The sequence below is a fragment of the Chaetura pelagica genome, unplaced genomic scaffold (genome assembly GCF_000747805.2).
Source record: "Chaetura pelagica isolate M959 unplaced genomic scaffold, ChaPel_1.0 scaffold598, whole genome shotgun sequence".
Taxonomy (NCBI): domain Eukaryota; kingdom Metazoa; phylum Chordata; class Aves; order Apodiformes; family Apodidae; genus Chaetura; species Chaetura pelagica.
Genome location: NW_009954119.1, coordinates 269,536 through 287,453, shown reverse-complemented (window position 1 = coordinate 287,453; position 17,918 = coordinate 269,536). Strand labels below are relative to the sequence as shown.

Sequence of the window (17,918 nt, the reverse complement as noted above, 5' to 3'; positions counted from 1 at the left end):
TCTTGCATTTATTACAGTACCTCCGTAGAGCCTGTGAAAGCTACTTTATCTACATCCATGTGGTGAGAAATTGCAGCTCCAGCAGTGGGTCCAAAGCCTGGCACGATATTTACAACTCCAGGTGGAAATCCTGCCTGAATTGGAAGAGACAGCCATGTAAATTTGGGGAAGAATGCCTCATTTAGTCTTTTCAGTTCTTCAGCCACTTTTTCACAGACATACAGTTATTCTCAGCCCTAGAGCCCCAAATATGTTGATTATCACATGATTGAAACCCTCTTTCCCTTTAACTGACTCTAAAAAAAAAAACAAAACCAAAATACAACATTTAATTTCAGTGGTTTTTCAGTGTCATTGACAAGGAATAAATTTGTTTGGTTTTTTTTAAATTTTCTCCCCCTGTCAGATGTGTAAAAAAAATTATTACCTAATTTTGTGTGTCCTTCATTAAAGCTATTTGAATCATCCTGTGTGGTTAATTAATTCAGCTCATTGTCCCTCACAATGATGGACTTTAATTAATGATCTGCTGACTTACATTGAAATTCTATTAAGAAAAATGATGTAAAATAGTACTGAAAACTCAGTGTCTTTGCTTCTTCCTCTGGACATAAAGTAGCAAGTGGGCAACATGAAAGTTTTTAGCACAAAAGAGGCAGATCAGCTACCAAATGTGAAAAAACTGGCTACCCGAGGGATGCACAGTTCCTGTATCTAGCAAATTTTCTATTTAAAGAGGCTTTTCCTCAGGGCCAAGTCAAACTTATTTTTTTCCTCACTAATCCTAAAATGTTCCATTCATAAGCAAAATAGGTTATTTTATTCCAAAAGCTTGCCAGGCAAACTTCTACAGATGTGTGAAATTGTGGCTGGATTTTCTGTTGGTTTATGAAACAGCTATGCGATCTTAACAGCACTTAAAAAGCAGAGCAAGAATAGAATTAAAAGAACAGAAAGATACACTTGTATTTTCACTTAAATTAGTCACTTCTAGGATTAAACAAGATTTTGGAATTACAATCAAAGATTCCATTTTCATTCGAAAAAAAATTATGAATTTCAACTGGTAAGTTACAGCTCCTAAACCTCATTCCTGCATTATGAACACCAGGCAATTACTTTTGTTCTAGCAGTTTCAGTGCCTTACAGGGTCATGCTCAACCTGTTCCAGCAATGCTTTTTATACTCATCTAACATTCAAGCTTAATATTTACCATGGAATTGATATGATAATGAAAGTCCTTAAATTTTCTTAGTATTGTATTTTGTACTTAATTTGTAGAGAAAAGTGAGAGTATTTTTAATGTGTCTAATTCACACTCTCTTTGGGCATATGATTTCCATGTTTGTATTAGAAACTACTCTCTAAATATTATCAAAGGAGCCTTGTGAAGGATGGTGAATACTGCGGTGAATGACCATGTATTATTTTTAATTTGGACCCTTAAGAAGTAGAAAGTTAAATTCAATCTTCAGATAGTTTCACAACAAGTCTAAAGCAGCTACTGAAGTAATCACTGAGGTTTTTATTATTTTTAGGGATTTGGGCTCCAACTTTATTTGGATGATTCTGAATGTAAAGTAAAGCTTGCTAGAGTTGTGTGAATAAATTTCAAAGGACTTAGTAAAATAAATATTTGTCTTTTTAAAAACACAAAAAATCTACCAGATAGTACACTAAATGTAACAATTAGATACTTAAGTTTCTCTTCCAGTTGAACATTGAATGGATGGGTGAAAAGTGAATAATCTTGCCTTTTTCCAAAAAGTGCTCTGCTATTATACCATTCTGTAATAATTGTAACTGTGTATACAAAGGAGGCCACTGATCACATTTCCACTTATGAGACTTCCTTCCAGGCAATAAGTATATTAAAACCTACATTTCTTTAGACTAGGAGCAGAATAGTGTTACTTTTCCTGTAAAGTTGTTTTTTTCAGAGAAATATGATTTCTGTTACCTATTGTTAAAAATTAATAGAAAAGGCATCTCTGATTTTTTTTAAAGTAATTCCTTCCTCCCAGTATTATCTAATACCATTTACTATATGATGCAATAACTTGGTTCCTTGGTTCCTTCCTGATAGTCATTTAGTTTCTGTGAAATATTAATGCATAACCAGTCAGTATGCTCTGCTGAATCATTGTTTTGAAGAAGAATCATAAAATGTGCCAAGTCATTTCTGTTAATGCTCTGCAAAGTTACTGAGTTGGTGATTATTGAACATGTTAGATTACAATTGTTGATTTTATTGGGAAGCAAGATAGCTAAACTGTTTAACTGGGGTTTTTTGGGTGTTTGCTGGGCTGGGCACAAAGATCAGTGTAACTTTGGATACTCTGGAGAAACTACCATACTTCTCGTGTTTATGAGCACAAAGTGTATTCTCCCAGTTTCTGTGTGAAGGGAGTTCACAAGTTTGGCAGCAGTCACCAGTTCAGTTTTACAGCTCCCAGTTAATAATAAACCCAGGTGGATGAAAGATTTTTTCAATTAAAAAAAAAATAAGAAAAATGTTAAACAATTAGCTGTAAAAAAAGGTCCTTTTCTGTGCTATGTTAATAAAGTAACTGCCACCCAACTCTAAGTACTCTGCTTTTGACTCCTTCTTTGTTTTTGGCTTTTAAAGATATTAAGATAATGTAATACAAACATATTTTTGTCAAGGAATGGAGTTCACTAAATTGCTACTGTGAGTGTTCTGTTTGTGTGGACTAAGTTGAAAGATATGCATGCTTTTGCCCTTGATTTGGTTCACTGATTTGCAGTAAGGTTAAGTTCCATAGTACAAGGCTAGACATGCAATGAGAAGTGCTTGCAGCGGGCAGCCTGGCTTATAACACTTCTGTGGCACTTCAGCTCCAGTATACTCTTACATTTCTGAGAAGTGCAAAAAACTCTATTGCTGCTGACTTACCTCTTTAATTAAGGAACCCATGTAAAGGGCAGTCAGTGGTGTTTGTTCTGCTGGTTTGACAACCACTGTGTTTCCACAACAAAGGGCAGGGGCAACCTTCCAGATGAACATAACCAATGGAAAGTTCCACTGAAAGACAGAAAAGAAGGTGTATCCTATTTCTAATACATCCAGAAAACGCCTCTGCTGTTTCTATGACAATAGAGCAAATTTTCAACTGGGTGGTTGAACTCTTTGTTTATTTTATCTCAGAGTGAAGATACTTTGAAGAAGTAACTGGCGAGCCATGTTATACAAAGACCTGTCTGTGATTTTGGTATATGTGTCCAGGGGATCCAAGTTTTTAGTTAAAAGCTCAAGAAGCAATAAGTGTACTCCTCTAACAAAGCCTTACAGAAAGTTTCTGGATTAGTGGTGAAATTGGGAGTTTTGCTATCTTAAATTATCATATCCGTCATCAGTTCTGTTTTCTAAAGGAGACAAGGCAGTAATATGTAAGGCTGCCCTTGCCCCCTTTCCTGGAGGTTTCACTGACCTCTACTGTGGCCAGTCCAGCCAGACTGTAGAGCAGCTAACTCCTTTGGACACCATGTTCAACAGTGCAAGGGACAATATGGCTGGAGAAAAAATGTAGCCCCTTCAAAATATATTTCTAATAGCACTGACTCCACGAGTCTCAGCACAAAAGACATAGTATGTCTTACCATTATGAAAGTGAGGAAAAAAGCAGTTAGCAGTCACCTATTATATCAGAAAGGCTTCTAGAAGTACTCATGCACTCATGTCTCCTTATTTCATGTTAATTTCATCCCACCTCCAAAAATAACAGGAGCACAAATAACACAAAGTAAGGGATAGCACTCCTCATCATGAAAGCAGAACTGTGTATGAGTGGAACAGAAATGGAAATGCTAAGCTAGCAAAAGTGTTTGTAGAATTCACTTAGTCTTCAAAGTTTTTGGTTTATATTAAAACCTCTAACTTGATATTTTCACATTTCAATTGAGAGAAAATAGATATACTCAGAAGTCTTGGAACATTTTATTAGGGAAATTAACATTTGTACTAACTGCTAATACTTCCAAGACGCAATTTTATTTGAAGTGACCACGTCTAATGTGTCTAGTTCTTTAGCATATCTTGACTCTGAGCGCTTTACTTGAAACGTTTTGTGCCTGATCTACAAGAGGATCTAAACCAGCAAATTCCAAACTCTCCTAGGGGCTGCATTCATGTTCCAGTGATGTTCTCTAAATCCGTCCAGTACTCTAAAGTGATAATGAATCTGCAAGCTCAATCACAAGACATCAGGAACATGTGTGGGATCCACATATCTAAGGAAACCTAATAGACAAGCTGACTCTTTCAGAATCTGGTAAACTGTCAAGCAGGTCAGGTCAGGCTGCCCACAGCTACCACATGCAAAGAGCTGCATGGATTAGGAGTGTCTACTGTTTAAATCATTTTCACCTTAACCCATTCAACACGTGTAGATCTCACAAATAAGTTTAAACATTGAGTTCCTTAGAGTTTTGGATGTTTAGACTCAGGCAAAACATTTGAATCTTCATTTAAAATCAGTGACTCCAGAACTGAATGTAGACACTCCTAAAAGGACCTTGGGAAGATATGGTTCAGTATCACTACGCTTATTGGACACACCGTTTGTGTTATTTGTCACAGTCAGTGAATCTTAGTCATAAATAAAGATCCAGCTTTCTGGATATTATGAAAAGCACAACACAAATTGCAGGTTCTAATAAGCTTATGGCTTTTAGACTGTAAATATTACAGTCTGAAAGCTGTAAATATTGCATCCTGGGCTGCACCAAGAGAATTGTGGCCAGCGGATCAAGAGAGGTGATTCTGCCCCTCTATTCTGATCTAGTGACACCCCACGTGGAGTACTGCATCCAGCTCTGGATTCCCCAACACAAGAAAGATGGACCTTTTTGGAGTGTGTCCAGAGGAAGGCCAAGAAAATGATCAGAGGGCTGGAGCACCTCTTTTATGAAGACAGGCTGAGGGAGTTGGGGTTGTGCAGCCTGAAGAAGAGAAGAATCTGGGGGTACATTCCAATACCTGAAAGGAGCCTATAAGAAGGGTGGGGAAGACCTGTTCACTAGGGTATGTAATGATAGGGCAAGAGGTAATGGTTTTAAGCTAGGAAAGAGTAGATTTAGGTTGGACATTAGGAAAAAGTTCTTTAATATGAGGGTGGTGAATCACTGGAATGGGTTTCCTGGAGAGGTGGTGAAGGCCCCATCCCTGGAGCCATTCAAGGCCAGGCTTGATGGGGCTCTGAGTAATCTGTTCTACTTAGAGGTGTTCCTGTTTATTATAGGGGGTTTGGACTAGAGGACCTTTAGAGGTCCCTTCCAACACAATATATTCTATAATTCTTTGATTCTGTGATTCTATGATTCTATGATTCTTTGATTGATTCCATGATTCTATTATTCTATGAAATATTACCCTCTCCTACTTGTTTATTTCTAATTCTTTCAGTACCAACATAACACAATTCTGTCTTTTAAAATAATCCATCAACCAATCTTATGAGATTTGGCTTGTTTTCATATACAAGGAGAGGGACAAAGGTGGATCAGACTGACTTGTCAAAAACTCCATGTTGCAGAATTTGATAGGTATTCAGCATAGTTTCTTTCTTTCAGGACCTCAAAGTTTCTAATTGACAATGTTTCACAAATGTACTTTCACAGAAGAAAACATTTAAAACTATTTCCATTTGTAACACTAATATTTGTGGTTTACATAAATTACTCCAACTTACAGGAATAATTTGGCCACACACACCAATAGGTTCATGTCTTGTAAATGTAAAGAAGTTTCCATCTAAGGGAAAAAGAAATATATTAGACATTCAGAGAAAACATTTGTGACAAATAGCTAAATCAGAAATAAGATAAAGATGAATACCAAACTTAGCTGGATAAAATTTTCCTTATAAATTATATTTTCAAAATCTTAACTCTGCAAAACTCCAACCATAAAGTACATCTGGATTCAATATCTACTTTCCTCATAGCTCCAAGGTTTGATTCTGGGAGTCTGACCATCTTTCTGCAGTGATACGTGCCGTACACCAATCTGCATTCCTCATTTCTTTTATCACCTTATTTTTTTGAAAGTGTTCTTTTAAAAGCTACTCACAATCCTAGGTATGTATCAGACATTTTTTAATATTAGATCTTAGCTTAAATAAAATCCATTAAGTATAAAATTCTCTTTGATTCAAATAAACATATGTTCCATTAAGCCCAGTATAGATACCTATGTGATTCAAAAATTTGGAAACATTTATCACTCTAGTTTTCCTTAATTCTTTCTTTATTACCATTCTTTCCTTTGTGCTTCTGAGATAAGGCAGCTAGAAACAATATTTTTGTAGAACTACTTAATGAGAGAGAGAACAAAATGAATTTTAGGAAAATAAAGAAAAATTTCCTCATTCCTATCTGTTAGTACTCTTCCTAATACATTATCCAATAACCAAAGCAAATATTACTGTTTGTGGTAATCATAATGTTAATAAGCAAATTTCTGTTTTTCGTTACTGTACAATTGCATGAACCATATAATGCCATGCAAAAGTAATCTACCAGACTTCTTACATGTATATACAGGCTAAAATATTTTAGTCAATAAATACTGCTTATAAGTGGTGCATAAAACATTAAATAACTGTGAATAACTGCATTAAATATTTTAAACAATCACAATGTTAAAGTGTTTAGTAATAAACCGAAATAACCTACAGTAAGAACTATAAAAAATACTTGTTATTTGAGATAGTCTTTGGTTTGTATGAATTTCAGAAAAAGGCAGCAAACTGATCACTTTGGCTTCAGTTCCGTACTTCTGTTATCACAAAGGTACTCACCCATTGGAACAGTACGCCCATGGATTTTATCAGCCCAGCCTGCACAGTAGCGTAAGGTTTTGATACAGGCACCTAAATCCATTAGGTAGGCAGTGGAAAAGAGTTTCCCACCATCGATGGCTTCCATTGTCTGCAGACAACAGCAGTTATGACAAGGTTAATATCAAATATTGATAATGGTTCTCACACTTGCACTTTGTCATTTAGCTTCTGGTTGTTTAGTTCAGAGGTTTTCAGCTTTACTACAAACATTTACATTCATTGTAATCTGAAGGATACTTGGCAGTTGAAAAACCCACGTTACCAATTTTACAATGAGAAATTTTCCATATGCTTTATTCAGTTAGCTACGCAGATAGCATTATCATGGCACATTTGTAATGGTGAGATGTTCTGAAAAAAACCCCAAATATTTCTCTCATCTGAATCAGTTACAGTCTTCTGGTTTATATTGAATGTTCTACAAGTGTAGATGAAAGACGAGCTAGAAGACTGCACAAATAACTAACGCAAATAAAGTAAGTGGCCACCCTCATCCTGTTCACATTGATACCAAAGGTAGGCAATAACGTCCTGGAAATAACTGTCACATTAGGTTAGGATCCTGTACTTTTTAATTATTGAGGAGGACCTTTCTAGGGGCACAATAAATGCATGACTAACAGCTTACACAAGTGAGAAGACTTAAGGCATGGAATAAAAGGTTTTGAGTGTTTGTTGTGCAAAGGAAAGATTTGAGCCATCAAGAACTTTTAATTGAGAATAATTTACTATGAAAAACAAATATTTCTAGAGAAGAGACTCTCTTTGATTGGCTAACTACTAACTGAGTGAACTAGCTAGTCTTGTATGAAAGCAGGCCTGACTCTCCGTACCATGGATCTCCATGCCAGGCCAATACAAACCTTGAAAACAATAACCAGCAAATATTAATTCAACATATATAGCTGTTCAGTTAACCAATTCTGTTCTACTCACAGTGTTTTAACAGTCCCACAGAGACACAAGCACTGAATAGTCTTGTTTTCCAGTCAAATCTAAGGAGAGTAGCTTGGATTAATGCCATTTTAATACCCCTAATTTTTGGGACATCTAGTTAAAGACTATGTGCAGTTCTGAAATAGTGTCAACATCATCTTGACACTGTTAGATTTTTTTTTCTCAAGTTTTCCAGCACATAAACACTGCAGACCCTCAGCTTTGTGAACAATCCTGTTAGTATGATTAGTAGGAAACTCCCCAATTATAATGTCAAGATCTAGTGAGATCTTAGAAATATTCTTTTTTTTTTTTCTAAATATGTTACTTTGTTTGTCCATATGTATGCTCCTTAACATTTCAGGCTAAGTCTGAAGACTCATGCTGCAAATGCAATGTTTCACCACCCCTGCCCTGTAAAATCCACAGTTTTATTTGACATATTGCAGATCTCATACTCAAGAAGAGTACAGAACAAATGGAGAAGACAGCAATCCTTGATGACTTTGAGCAGCAAGGAACTGATTAAAAGAGATATGCCCTTGTCATTCTAGGCAGCATATCTGTCACTGAGTTGTTCTGTTTGAGTATGGAAGAAAAATCTTCTCTGGCCTCAAACTTGCAAGCTCTATAGCTTTGATCATCACAAGAGACTGAAACCTAAAAAACAAAATTCTTAGTGACTCTTTCAGTACCCTGCTTTGACTTATTCTTCCAGTAGCCTGCCTATAGGATTGATGAACCTCTGGAGCTTCAGGAGAGTAACCTTATCATTACATGAAACACTGAAATAAAATAACTTTGATCCTGGTCAGATGCACAAACACAGAAAAATACATTTTCAATGAACTTTGGAGGTATAATTTGACCTCTAGTGTTTACAAAGCTCTTTGTTATTGTATATTACTAGTTCTGCAGTTAAGGTAAGGTGTGAGGGGAGAAAATATCTCTTCAGTTTGATGAAGTCTGAAAAGGACTTTGTTCTAACACACCTTATCTAAAAAAAAAAAAAAAAAAGTCAATAATGTGAAGAAGATATAGGAAATAAAAACTAAGTCAGTATAAACAGAAATTTGGGAGGGGTCAAAAAGAAAAGCAGTATTTCATACTATAAATATGGCAAGTGGGAAAAAACCCCTAAGTTAATGTTTCATATTTCCTGTGGAAAAAAAGATTGTTTTCCCTTTCTCTTTGCATGTGTAATGCCTTAGGCTGTACAATAAAGAAGGAAATACCAGCTCATCCACCGTTCAACTGACAAGGGGCATACTTTTCCTATTAAAAATGTAACTCTTAAAATTTTGTCTCTCTCAACTGCAAAAAATCTAGCATTGCTGAGGACATGAGTTTTAGCTACCTAAGTCTTCTCCTGTCAAATAGACAAGATTCATTTAGAGAAATAACTTGATTGAAAAAAAGTGTTAATTTGGCAGTCGCAGAATTTGGAGCCCAAGGAAATAACCTCAGTTCCTTTAAATTTTCCTTTGTCTTTCAAAAACCTGCTTGGGACACTCTCTTCCTATAGTGCAGCCATAAAGATGATAGAATGGACAGTATATTTTTTTGCAGGTTTTACATATTTTGAAAGTTTAAAATTGTATGAGCTTATCAATCATGATGTTGTACCTCGTGCTAAACACTTCAAATGAAGACTAATCAGATTGAATTATGATCTTGAGTGTCAGATACTCCTCCTGGTCTCTTAATTTTTTGACATGGTTGGCAGAAGGCCAGGATTCATCCTCAGAATAGTGGCTTTTTTTTTTTTTTTTCTGCTTAAAAGTTAATACCAGAAGCTTCTTGAAATAGCAAAGAGATCATCTTAGTGGTAGCATCATTTGTGCAGTTTAAAACAAGAGCAGGAGGTGCTACACTTTATCTAACTGGTTGTGCATTTCTGCTTCAAATGTTCTTTGTCGCCTTAGTCCGCAATCAGTAGGGGGTGATGCTACAGTTTATGTGTCTGCTGTGGTAAAATGGCCAACACTCAGTATTTGGTAGACATGGGACCTAATTACTCACCTTCCATGTTCATCCTACTAATAAGTATTTCATTGTTCCTTTTGTTTCTCATTAAGGTTTTTCACTCATTGCCAGTTGCACGCTGAAGTTAATGAAGGACCAAAGTGATAACAAAATATATAGCCATGACATTCAAAAATTTATCTCATTTCTAACTTGTATCATCTGTAAGAGCTGAGCCAGGCTTTGAGTTTGGGCCTTGATTCAGGCCTTGGCTTAGGCAAGTGTTAAGCAAGTGGTCTGTTAGTGTGTCCTTATGAATCAGCAATTAAAATTGCATCCACTATAGGCACCTTGAGTATCATCTTAAAACTAATCACATACTCAAGTACTTTGTGGATTTGGACTGTTAGTAGGGCAGAGTGCCCAACTAGTAGTTTAATGAGGGCCATTTGCAACCCAGGTGAAAAACAAGTATTAACATGGTCTGATTTTCCAAGTATTTAGCATGTTACACTTGCTAACATCTTGCTTTAAAAATCAAGACATAGTCTTTTTTTCCCAGTCTTTTTGTTCATGTATCATACTCACAGCTAAAATCAGCCGATCTCTTTCAACTAAGTCAGCTAGTTTATTCAAGAGCCTTCCTCGCTCTGAAGCATCCATTGTACGCCAGGGTGACCCAAGCTCAAAAGCTTTTCTAGCTGCTTTAACAGCCTTGTCTACATCTGCCTGTGGAGAAAAGAGACTTTTATAATGAATAATTGACTCTGTCATCAATCTTATTGTCTGTTAAATGTGCAAGGTGTTTTGCAAGACAAATAAGAGACACCGACTCAAATATAATCAGAAATAATACAAGTAATTTTTTGGTTATTTTCTACAAAACATTTTTGCTGTCATTTCAGCAATGTGAAATTTTATGAGAAACACGTGAGTTCTCAGAGTTTCTAAAATAAAAATATATTAAGGAACTTTTGTTTTTAAAATTCAAATTTACAAACACTCTGCCTTCTAGTTTTGTAAGTGAGGATACATCCACCAATTTAACCTTTTGTACAAAAGATGCTCAAATCTGAAAGTTTAAATATTTAGATGCTCAAAATTATCCAAATGTGTCTGATGGTGTGATGAAGATCAGGAGGGAAAATTCTGTTCCTTAGCCTGTTTCAGAAAACAAACATAAATTCATTCTTAAGACAAATAAGTGAATTTGATTTTATAAGTTTTAAGGAACATTTTTATTTAAAATAATTTTAACCATTTACTAATTTACCAGGTTTTAAATGCTAAATCTAAATATTTTGAAAGCTAAGGATTACCCTGGCATTAAGCACACTAATTTGCTTGCCCATTAATATTTTTATAGCATAATTTTTATTTATCATTTGACTTTCACTATAGTTGGAAAATTTAGTGTCTTATATAAAACTCTTTCTGTGCAAGGGTGTTCGAGGATATAAAATATCTCTTTCTAAATCTCTTGAGAAAAAGCTTTTAGCTCTTGGAATTCTTCTATATTTCACAATTCTAGTAAAAGTTTTCCCAAGAAAACTGTTACAAACTATAGAGGTTTATTGTATCGTATTAAAAAAAAAATAAAATAAAAATTCTTTAAATTATTTTTTTTTTATTTTTTAGTCCTGGTTGGTAGAATATCCTCTGGGGAAACCACTGTTAATGTTAACTAAGTAAACAAAGTTTACTAAGTCAACATCAAATCAATTGTCCTGAATGTGAACCAGATCTTGAATCTTTAACTGATCTTTGTAGCCAACAAATAATTTTTAAAAGCCAGGACTTAAGTGAGAAAGTCATTTGGAAAGCCCAGCACAGATCTGCTAGGCATGAGGTCCACAAAACTTCCTGAAGTTCTTTACAGCACATCTGGATAAAGATAGGAAGTATTTCTGCAAATAGCAGAGTGATTACAAACATAATACTGACCAGTCACCTACATGAGATAGATGAAATCTATCAGATTAAAAATAATACATTTTCTTCAGAATTGGTCAGAATGTTGCCAGATTCCTCATCATTCATCTGTGACCCAGAAAACTGAATTAAAAGAATATTTAATTAACTTTTTTTTTTTTTTTCCTTCATCACTTTCTATCACAAATATTCTACAGCTTTGCAAATACCACTTGGGATGTATGCTTTTGCCTTTGCTGGAAAAGAACAAGGGGGAAAACATTAAGTGTACTTGTGTGAATTATGTAAATTAAAGCTCAATACAGTGCCATGTGTTCTTTCAACTACAAATGCAGAAATAATTAAAACCAGCAAAAAAAATTAGGTTAATATAGAGCTGTGAATGAAAAGTAAGAAAAAAGAAGATCGTGTTTCACTGTATGAAATTTAATTTGGGTACATTAATCTACACTATGAGTACAAAGACTGGTAGCTCCTTTCACAGCCAGTTTAGACTTTTTAGAAAACTACATTTGCTTTACATCCCACTGACTATTTGTTGAGCTGCTTTATTATTCCCAGGAGCCTTTAGGATTAGGGAATGTAGCTTGAAAGAGCCATCAAACTGAAAGGAGAACAGTTCCCACCCACATTTGTGTCTGTGCTTTGTAATCTCCCCTTACTTTTTAAAATACCACTGCAAGGCAGTGTACAACCCTTTGTCAACCCTATTGTACACACAAATTGAATTCCTAAAATCTCTTGGCTTATTATCTAAAGACTAGGCTCTAGAATATTAGGTTTACAATGACTGTGTAATTTACTAGATTTGTACATTTCACTTTGCAATTTAGCTAATAGCATTTGTCGTTGCACATTAGTTTGCAAACCTGTGTGTCAAATATGTAATGATTTGTTAGATTGCTTATAAGTATGAAAGCTAAAAAAAACCTGAATGATAAGTGAGCAGTTTCAGGTCATGAGTAATTTAATTTGAGAATGATCAAGTATCAGGCTAACCTGCTTTGCAATGTATCTTGGTTTTTTTAATACCGAATAGAGAAGAGATATAAGAAATAACATTTTACATCAAAAGCATGTATGGTTTTAGTGGAATAGGATTCAGAAATTAACAACACGCTTCTAAAACTCTTTAGCTGAGGACAAAATAGAGCCTGAAATAATCTCAGTGACCCTGAGCACTGTATACAGGTAACTGAGACTAAAGAAAACCAAGTACAAGGCATCAGAAGAACACATAACTAATTATATGAAACTATCGAGAGCCAAATTCAAGCAGACTTACTCATACATCTTTGTGTGGTCACTATTGCTCATGTGCAAGACAGGTAACACTTTGCAAAGATAACAAGAACAATCAGTTATTAACAAAAAAATTTAAAAAATATTCAGAACTTTCTTCATATGAGCAAAATTCTAAGAGTAAAGCAGTTTTTCAGTTTCTGTTGACTGACAACATTAAGGCTTGGTAAAAAATCTAAGAATTATGTTTGCAGAAGAAGGTACATGGGGTGAAGTAGGTACATGTTGCGTTTAAAGCTAGACTTAAGAGCAAGAAAAACCCTACCTTGTCACCTTCTTCAACCTCACAGATTTTCTCTTCATTTGCAGGGTTAAAGACTTCAAATTTTTTACCACTGATTGAATCATGCCACTCATTATTTATAAATATCTGCAGAGGAAAAAGTAGTGCAGCAATATTAGTAACATCTACATAGCTTTTGTCCGTTACCTGTTTTAATGTGTAAATCTACCTTTCACAGCTGAGAGCTGCCTGATTGATAGGTACCTGATTAAAAAATGGAGTACCTGTTTCTGCATTATTCTGAAGAGTTGAATAATCACATATGTACTTAACCAAGAATAGCTTTTTTAACATTAACAGCCTTTGGAGAGTAAAAGCCTCTCTCTCTAAATTCTATTATTTTATTTATTTATTTTGCATAATAAATAAGTACTGTTACAAAAGGGTCCTTCCTCCTTCAAACTGAAGTCTGTGATGTAAAAGCCCTAAATTACTTACCTGGGTTTCATACGCTTACAAGGTTAGTGAAGATAAAAGGCATTTCTGCTACATACTTGAAACAATCCTTGGATTTAATATACATAGTACATGTAGTATATTGGAGAACACTTTTATTTAGATTTGTTTTGATTCTTCTTCAGTGTCTCCTGACAAATCCCAACAAAAAAATAACTGATGGTATATTTTTCTGAAATTAAAGTCAAGACTTAAAAAGCCCCATCATAGTCAACTGAAGGAAAAAGAGAAAGAACCACTTAAGCAGAGTGAAAACCAAAAAAATGTATTTCTCTATTTTCTTGCTACAGGAAAAAAATAATTAGAGATTAAGAAGAGGTTCTAGGATCACCTTATACAGAAGACAGTCATACTGTCTACAGAACAATGACAGCCAAACCAATTACCTAAGGATCATGTCACCAAAGCATAAAGTCATACGAGAAAGGCAACTGGATTCACTCTTCAGAAGCAGGAACTGTAGCATGTGCGGAAGGCCAAAACCAGAGACATTTAAATTCCTGGTGTCCAAAGAGGATTTCAGGAGTGAGCAGCTCTGCATCTCTATTTTTTTTTGGTTGCTGAGTATTAGTCAGAGTGTTGATTAAATCTGTACATATTATTTTGCTTTGTTTTATGAAAAAAAACCCAAACAAACCAACATGTCATTGCAATTGCTCCTGAAAATCAATATTTTTCAACTGTGAAGGGAAAATACGGCACTGTAAATGTTGTCCTAAAAAGGTAAATGTTGTCTTTTAAAGGATGCACTTTATACCATTATTAAATTAACTGTAATATTTCTGAATTTTCTCTTCTTTCACATTAAGGATACAAATTTATTTGATTCAGCAATTGCTAAGTGGCAGAGAATGAAGCAATCTACTGAGAATATACTCTGCTTCAGCCATAATTACTAAGATGTTTTATGACATTACACAGCTGTGAAAATTTAGAGGACAAACAGCGTGAGGGCTAAGGATCTCTGGATAAAATTTTTGTTACTTGTCTCTATTCACAAGTGCAAAATATAACATAGACGAAATAGCATCTGCACTTCTGCACTGCCCTAAAGCCTGCTTATCTCTGAAGGATTGCTAGTAAAATTGTCAGTGAGTTAAACTTTTATTTCTTACTCTTCAGGCTAGCCTTGAAACAGAAGGGAAACCCTCATTGCAAAGATACGACATGTAAACAGATGTTAAAAAGAACCTGCCATCTTGGTACCAAGTGCTTTGTAGATTGTTCTTTAAAGTGGATGTGATAATGTATATACAGTCCAACATTAACAGTATCTGTCACCCCCTTTAAAACTCTCTTTGTGATCTCTGGGTTCTGGTCAGTGCTGAAACAGAGTGTCCACCCCAGGCTGCCTAAGCCCACCTTTGAGGTTCTGGTGGGACTGGTGACCTCACTTCTCTTGAATTGCACATCTTGATCATGCTCATCATCAAGACCATGGCAAGCTCTGAATGACAGTACCAGGTATTTTGTGCTGAAACTGAGCCTATCTATCTTCAGGGTCATGGTATCTTGCTTCACCTTTAGTCACTGGACCTTAGCTGTAAGACCAGCTGGCAGAAAAATGTGATTCCTGTTTTCTCACCATTAGGTTAAAGGACTGACTGTTGCTGCTCAATGTAGCAGGAACATACTGGATAAAAAGATAATATAAAGCAAGGTAATACTTCGTGATAGGCAAGTCACTGTAAAGGATAGGTAACTCAGGGCAGAAAGAAGTGAAGACACCAAAAATGGAGGATAAATTCTTTCAGTCACACAGATTTGGGATTTAAACCATACCACCATAATCATGTGTTATGAAAATGCTACAGTCTCCAGGGAAAAGATTTTTTGCATTGTATTGAAGTTGCTTGCATTGACTGTTTGTGTGGATGTTAATAGTTGATAAGTAGTTTGGTAATAACTATCCAGTCCAATAATAGTGTTATTCATAAATGGATATGGTAACAATTTGCTACTAATATATTCCAGTATTTCAGACACCCTATACAGAGTGTCATTGCTGTCTCTAGACATCTGGCCTGATTAGCAAACTCATGATTTAGCAAAAGCTGTCAGAGAATAAATGTTTAAGTTCCTGGAAATTCCAGATATGTGATGAAGGCAGTTATAGGAGTATGAACGCTAAGGTGTCACTGTTATGAAAGAGCAAGACAGCAGTTAAATGGTTAATATGAAAAAGCCATCTTTAGTAACTGGCTAAATTGCCAAGAAGAGACAAAGTAAAAGGTAAATATTAACATAACACTGCTATGATGTTACATTATGCCAAATTCATATCTGTCTGTGAAAGCCATAATAGCAAAACATACCATTTTTGGAAGTTTTAAATGTATGTGTTTAAAACTATGCTTATTGCACCAACCAATATCACCCCTAATATTAGTTTAGAATATCTTTCTTATTAATGTTTCTAATACCATTCCCATTTAAAACATAAGTTCATTATATTAAATATATACAAATCATTGTATCGGTGCTGTAAAAACCAAACTATGCAGATGTCTTCTATGAGCTTGATAGCAGTCTTGCATATGCAGGTAGGAAAGACAAGAAAGAGAAGTAAAAAGGCAAAACTCTTCTTATAAGCGGTGTTACATATATTGCAGGTAGTTACACTCGTAGAAGTGCATGCAGCCATGGTCATTTAGTGCTGTGGAGCATATGCTGCAAACAAACAGGATGGGGAGCTCCGAATCCGGGGAATGTTGAAATACCAGCCAACAGCAGCTTGTGACAACTCCCCTGTTTTGCTGGAAAAAGCACATTTGGGATCATCTTGCAATAAGTTATGGTGTTTTTTCTGTCAGGCAGAACTCTATTAGCAGCTTAGATATTTTTTTTCTGCTGTTTTTTTTCAGTAATAAATGCAAAAGATCTACCATTCTGTGGCACATGCTGTGCAGGGGGTTGTCTGTGATGACTGCCTATCCATGAGGACGAGGGCTGCAAGTTGATTTTGCAAGTATTTAGAAGTGGTCTTACAGGCATTTTGTAACTGCTATATCATTCGTATTTTTAAGAGAGAAGACCACAGAATCACAGAATTGTCATGGTTGTAAAGAACCTCTGAGATCACAGAGTCCAACCACCAACAGAAAAAAACCCAACCCAACCAAACAAACACAAACTAGAGCATGCCCTGAAGTGCCACATCTACACATTTCTTGAACACCTCCAAGGATGTTGACTCAACCACCTCCCTGGGCAGTCTGTTCCAGTGTCTGACCACTCTTTCAGTATAGAAACTCTTCCTAATATCCAATCTGAACCTCCCCTGCCATAACATCAGGCCATTTCCTCTGGTCCTGTCATTCTTTACTTGGGAGAAGGGCCAACACCTACCTCCCTGCAACCTCGTTTCAAGTAGTTGTAGTGAGCAATGAGGTCTCCCCTCAGCCTCCTCTTCTCCAAACTAAACAACCCCGGTTCCCCCAGCTGCTCCTTGCACAACTTGTTCTCTAGGCCCTTCACCAGCATAGCAGCTCTTCTCTGGATACACTCCAACACCTCAATGCTCTTGTAGTAAGCAGCCCAGAACTGAACACAGTACTCAAGGTGCTGCCTCACCAGTGCCCAGTAAAAGGGCACAATCACTTCCCTCCTCCTGCTGGCCACACTATTCCTGATGCAGGCCAGGATGCTGCCAGACTTCTTGGCCACCTGGGCACACTATTGAGTCATGTTCAACTGGCTGCCAACCAGCAGCCCCAGGTCTTTTTCAGCTGGGCAGTTTTCCAGCCACTCTTCCCCACACTTGTAGCATTTTATTTCAACAACTCAAAGAACCATTGACTTTCAGACTTCTTTGCACTGGAAACGCACATTTCTTCTAAGTGACACTGTACACTACTACTTAGTATTTGAAAGCCCAGGTAACAGTCTATTGCGGTCAAAAGCCCTGTGGCTGGCTTTTTTTACCAGTGTTGAAGTGCAATAAAATCTTGATTCTCTGGAATGATTCATTAGAGTTCAGATAATCTGATACCATTCACCATTTGGAGTTGAATTTACCTGCAAGATTACAGCTATTTCTGTCATTATTTAAACAGTTGATTTGGTCACCCAAATGACCTGAGCAGAGAATGGGGAGACAAGATCTGCTCTTAGCATTTTTTTGTCATCCCAGTGTATTTTTTCCCTTCAGTCCTTGAGTATTTAAGAAGGACTCTCAGTT

General features: G+C 36.0%; 1 protein-coding gene across 3 annotated transcripts in view; it reads right to left on the bottom strand.

Moving 5' to 3' along the window:
• The window catches only part of ALDH1A1 (aldehyde dehydrogenase 1 family, member A1), a 47,496-nt gene that overhangs the window by 9,175 nt on the left and 20,403 nt on the right, over positions 1–17,918 (bottom strand). For 2 of the 3 annotated variants that reach the window (XM_010002628.1, XM_010002626.1), the window contains 6 exons: positions 13,265–13,369; positions 10,354–10,494; positions 6,823–6,952; positions 5,713–5,774; positions 2,919–3,047; positions 21–134 (listed from right to left, as the gene is read on the bottom strand). In XM_010002628.1, coding sequence (XP_010000930.1) covers positions 21–134; positions 2,919–3,047; positions 5,713–5,774; positions 6,823–6,952; positions 10,354–10,494; positions 13,265–13,369 — 681 coding nt within the window. The remainder of the gene's footprint in view (positions 1–20; positions 135–2,918; positions 3,048–5,712; positions 5,775–6,822; positions 6,953–10,353; positions 10,495–13,264; positions 13,370–17,918) is intronic. The other variant, XM_010002629.1, reaches the window with a different exon arrangement.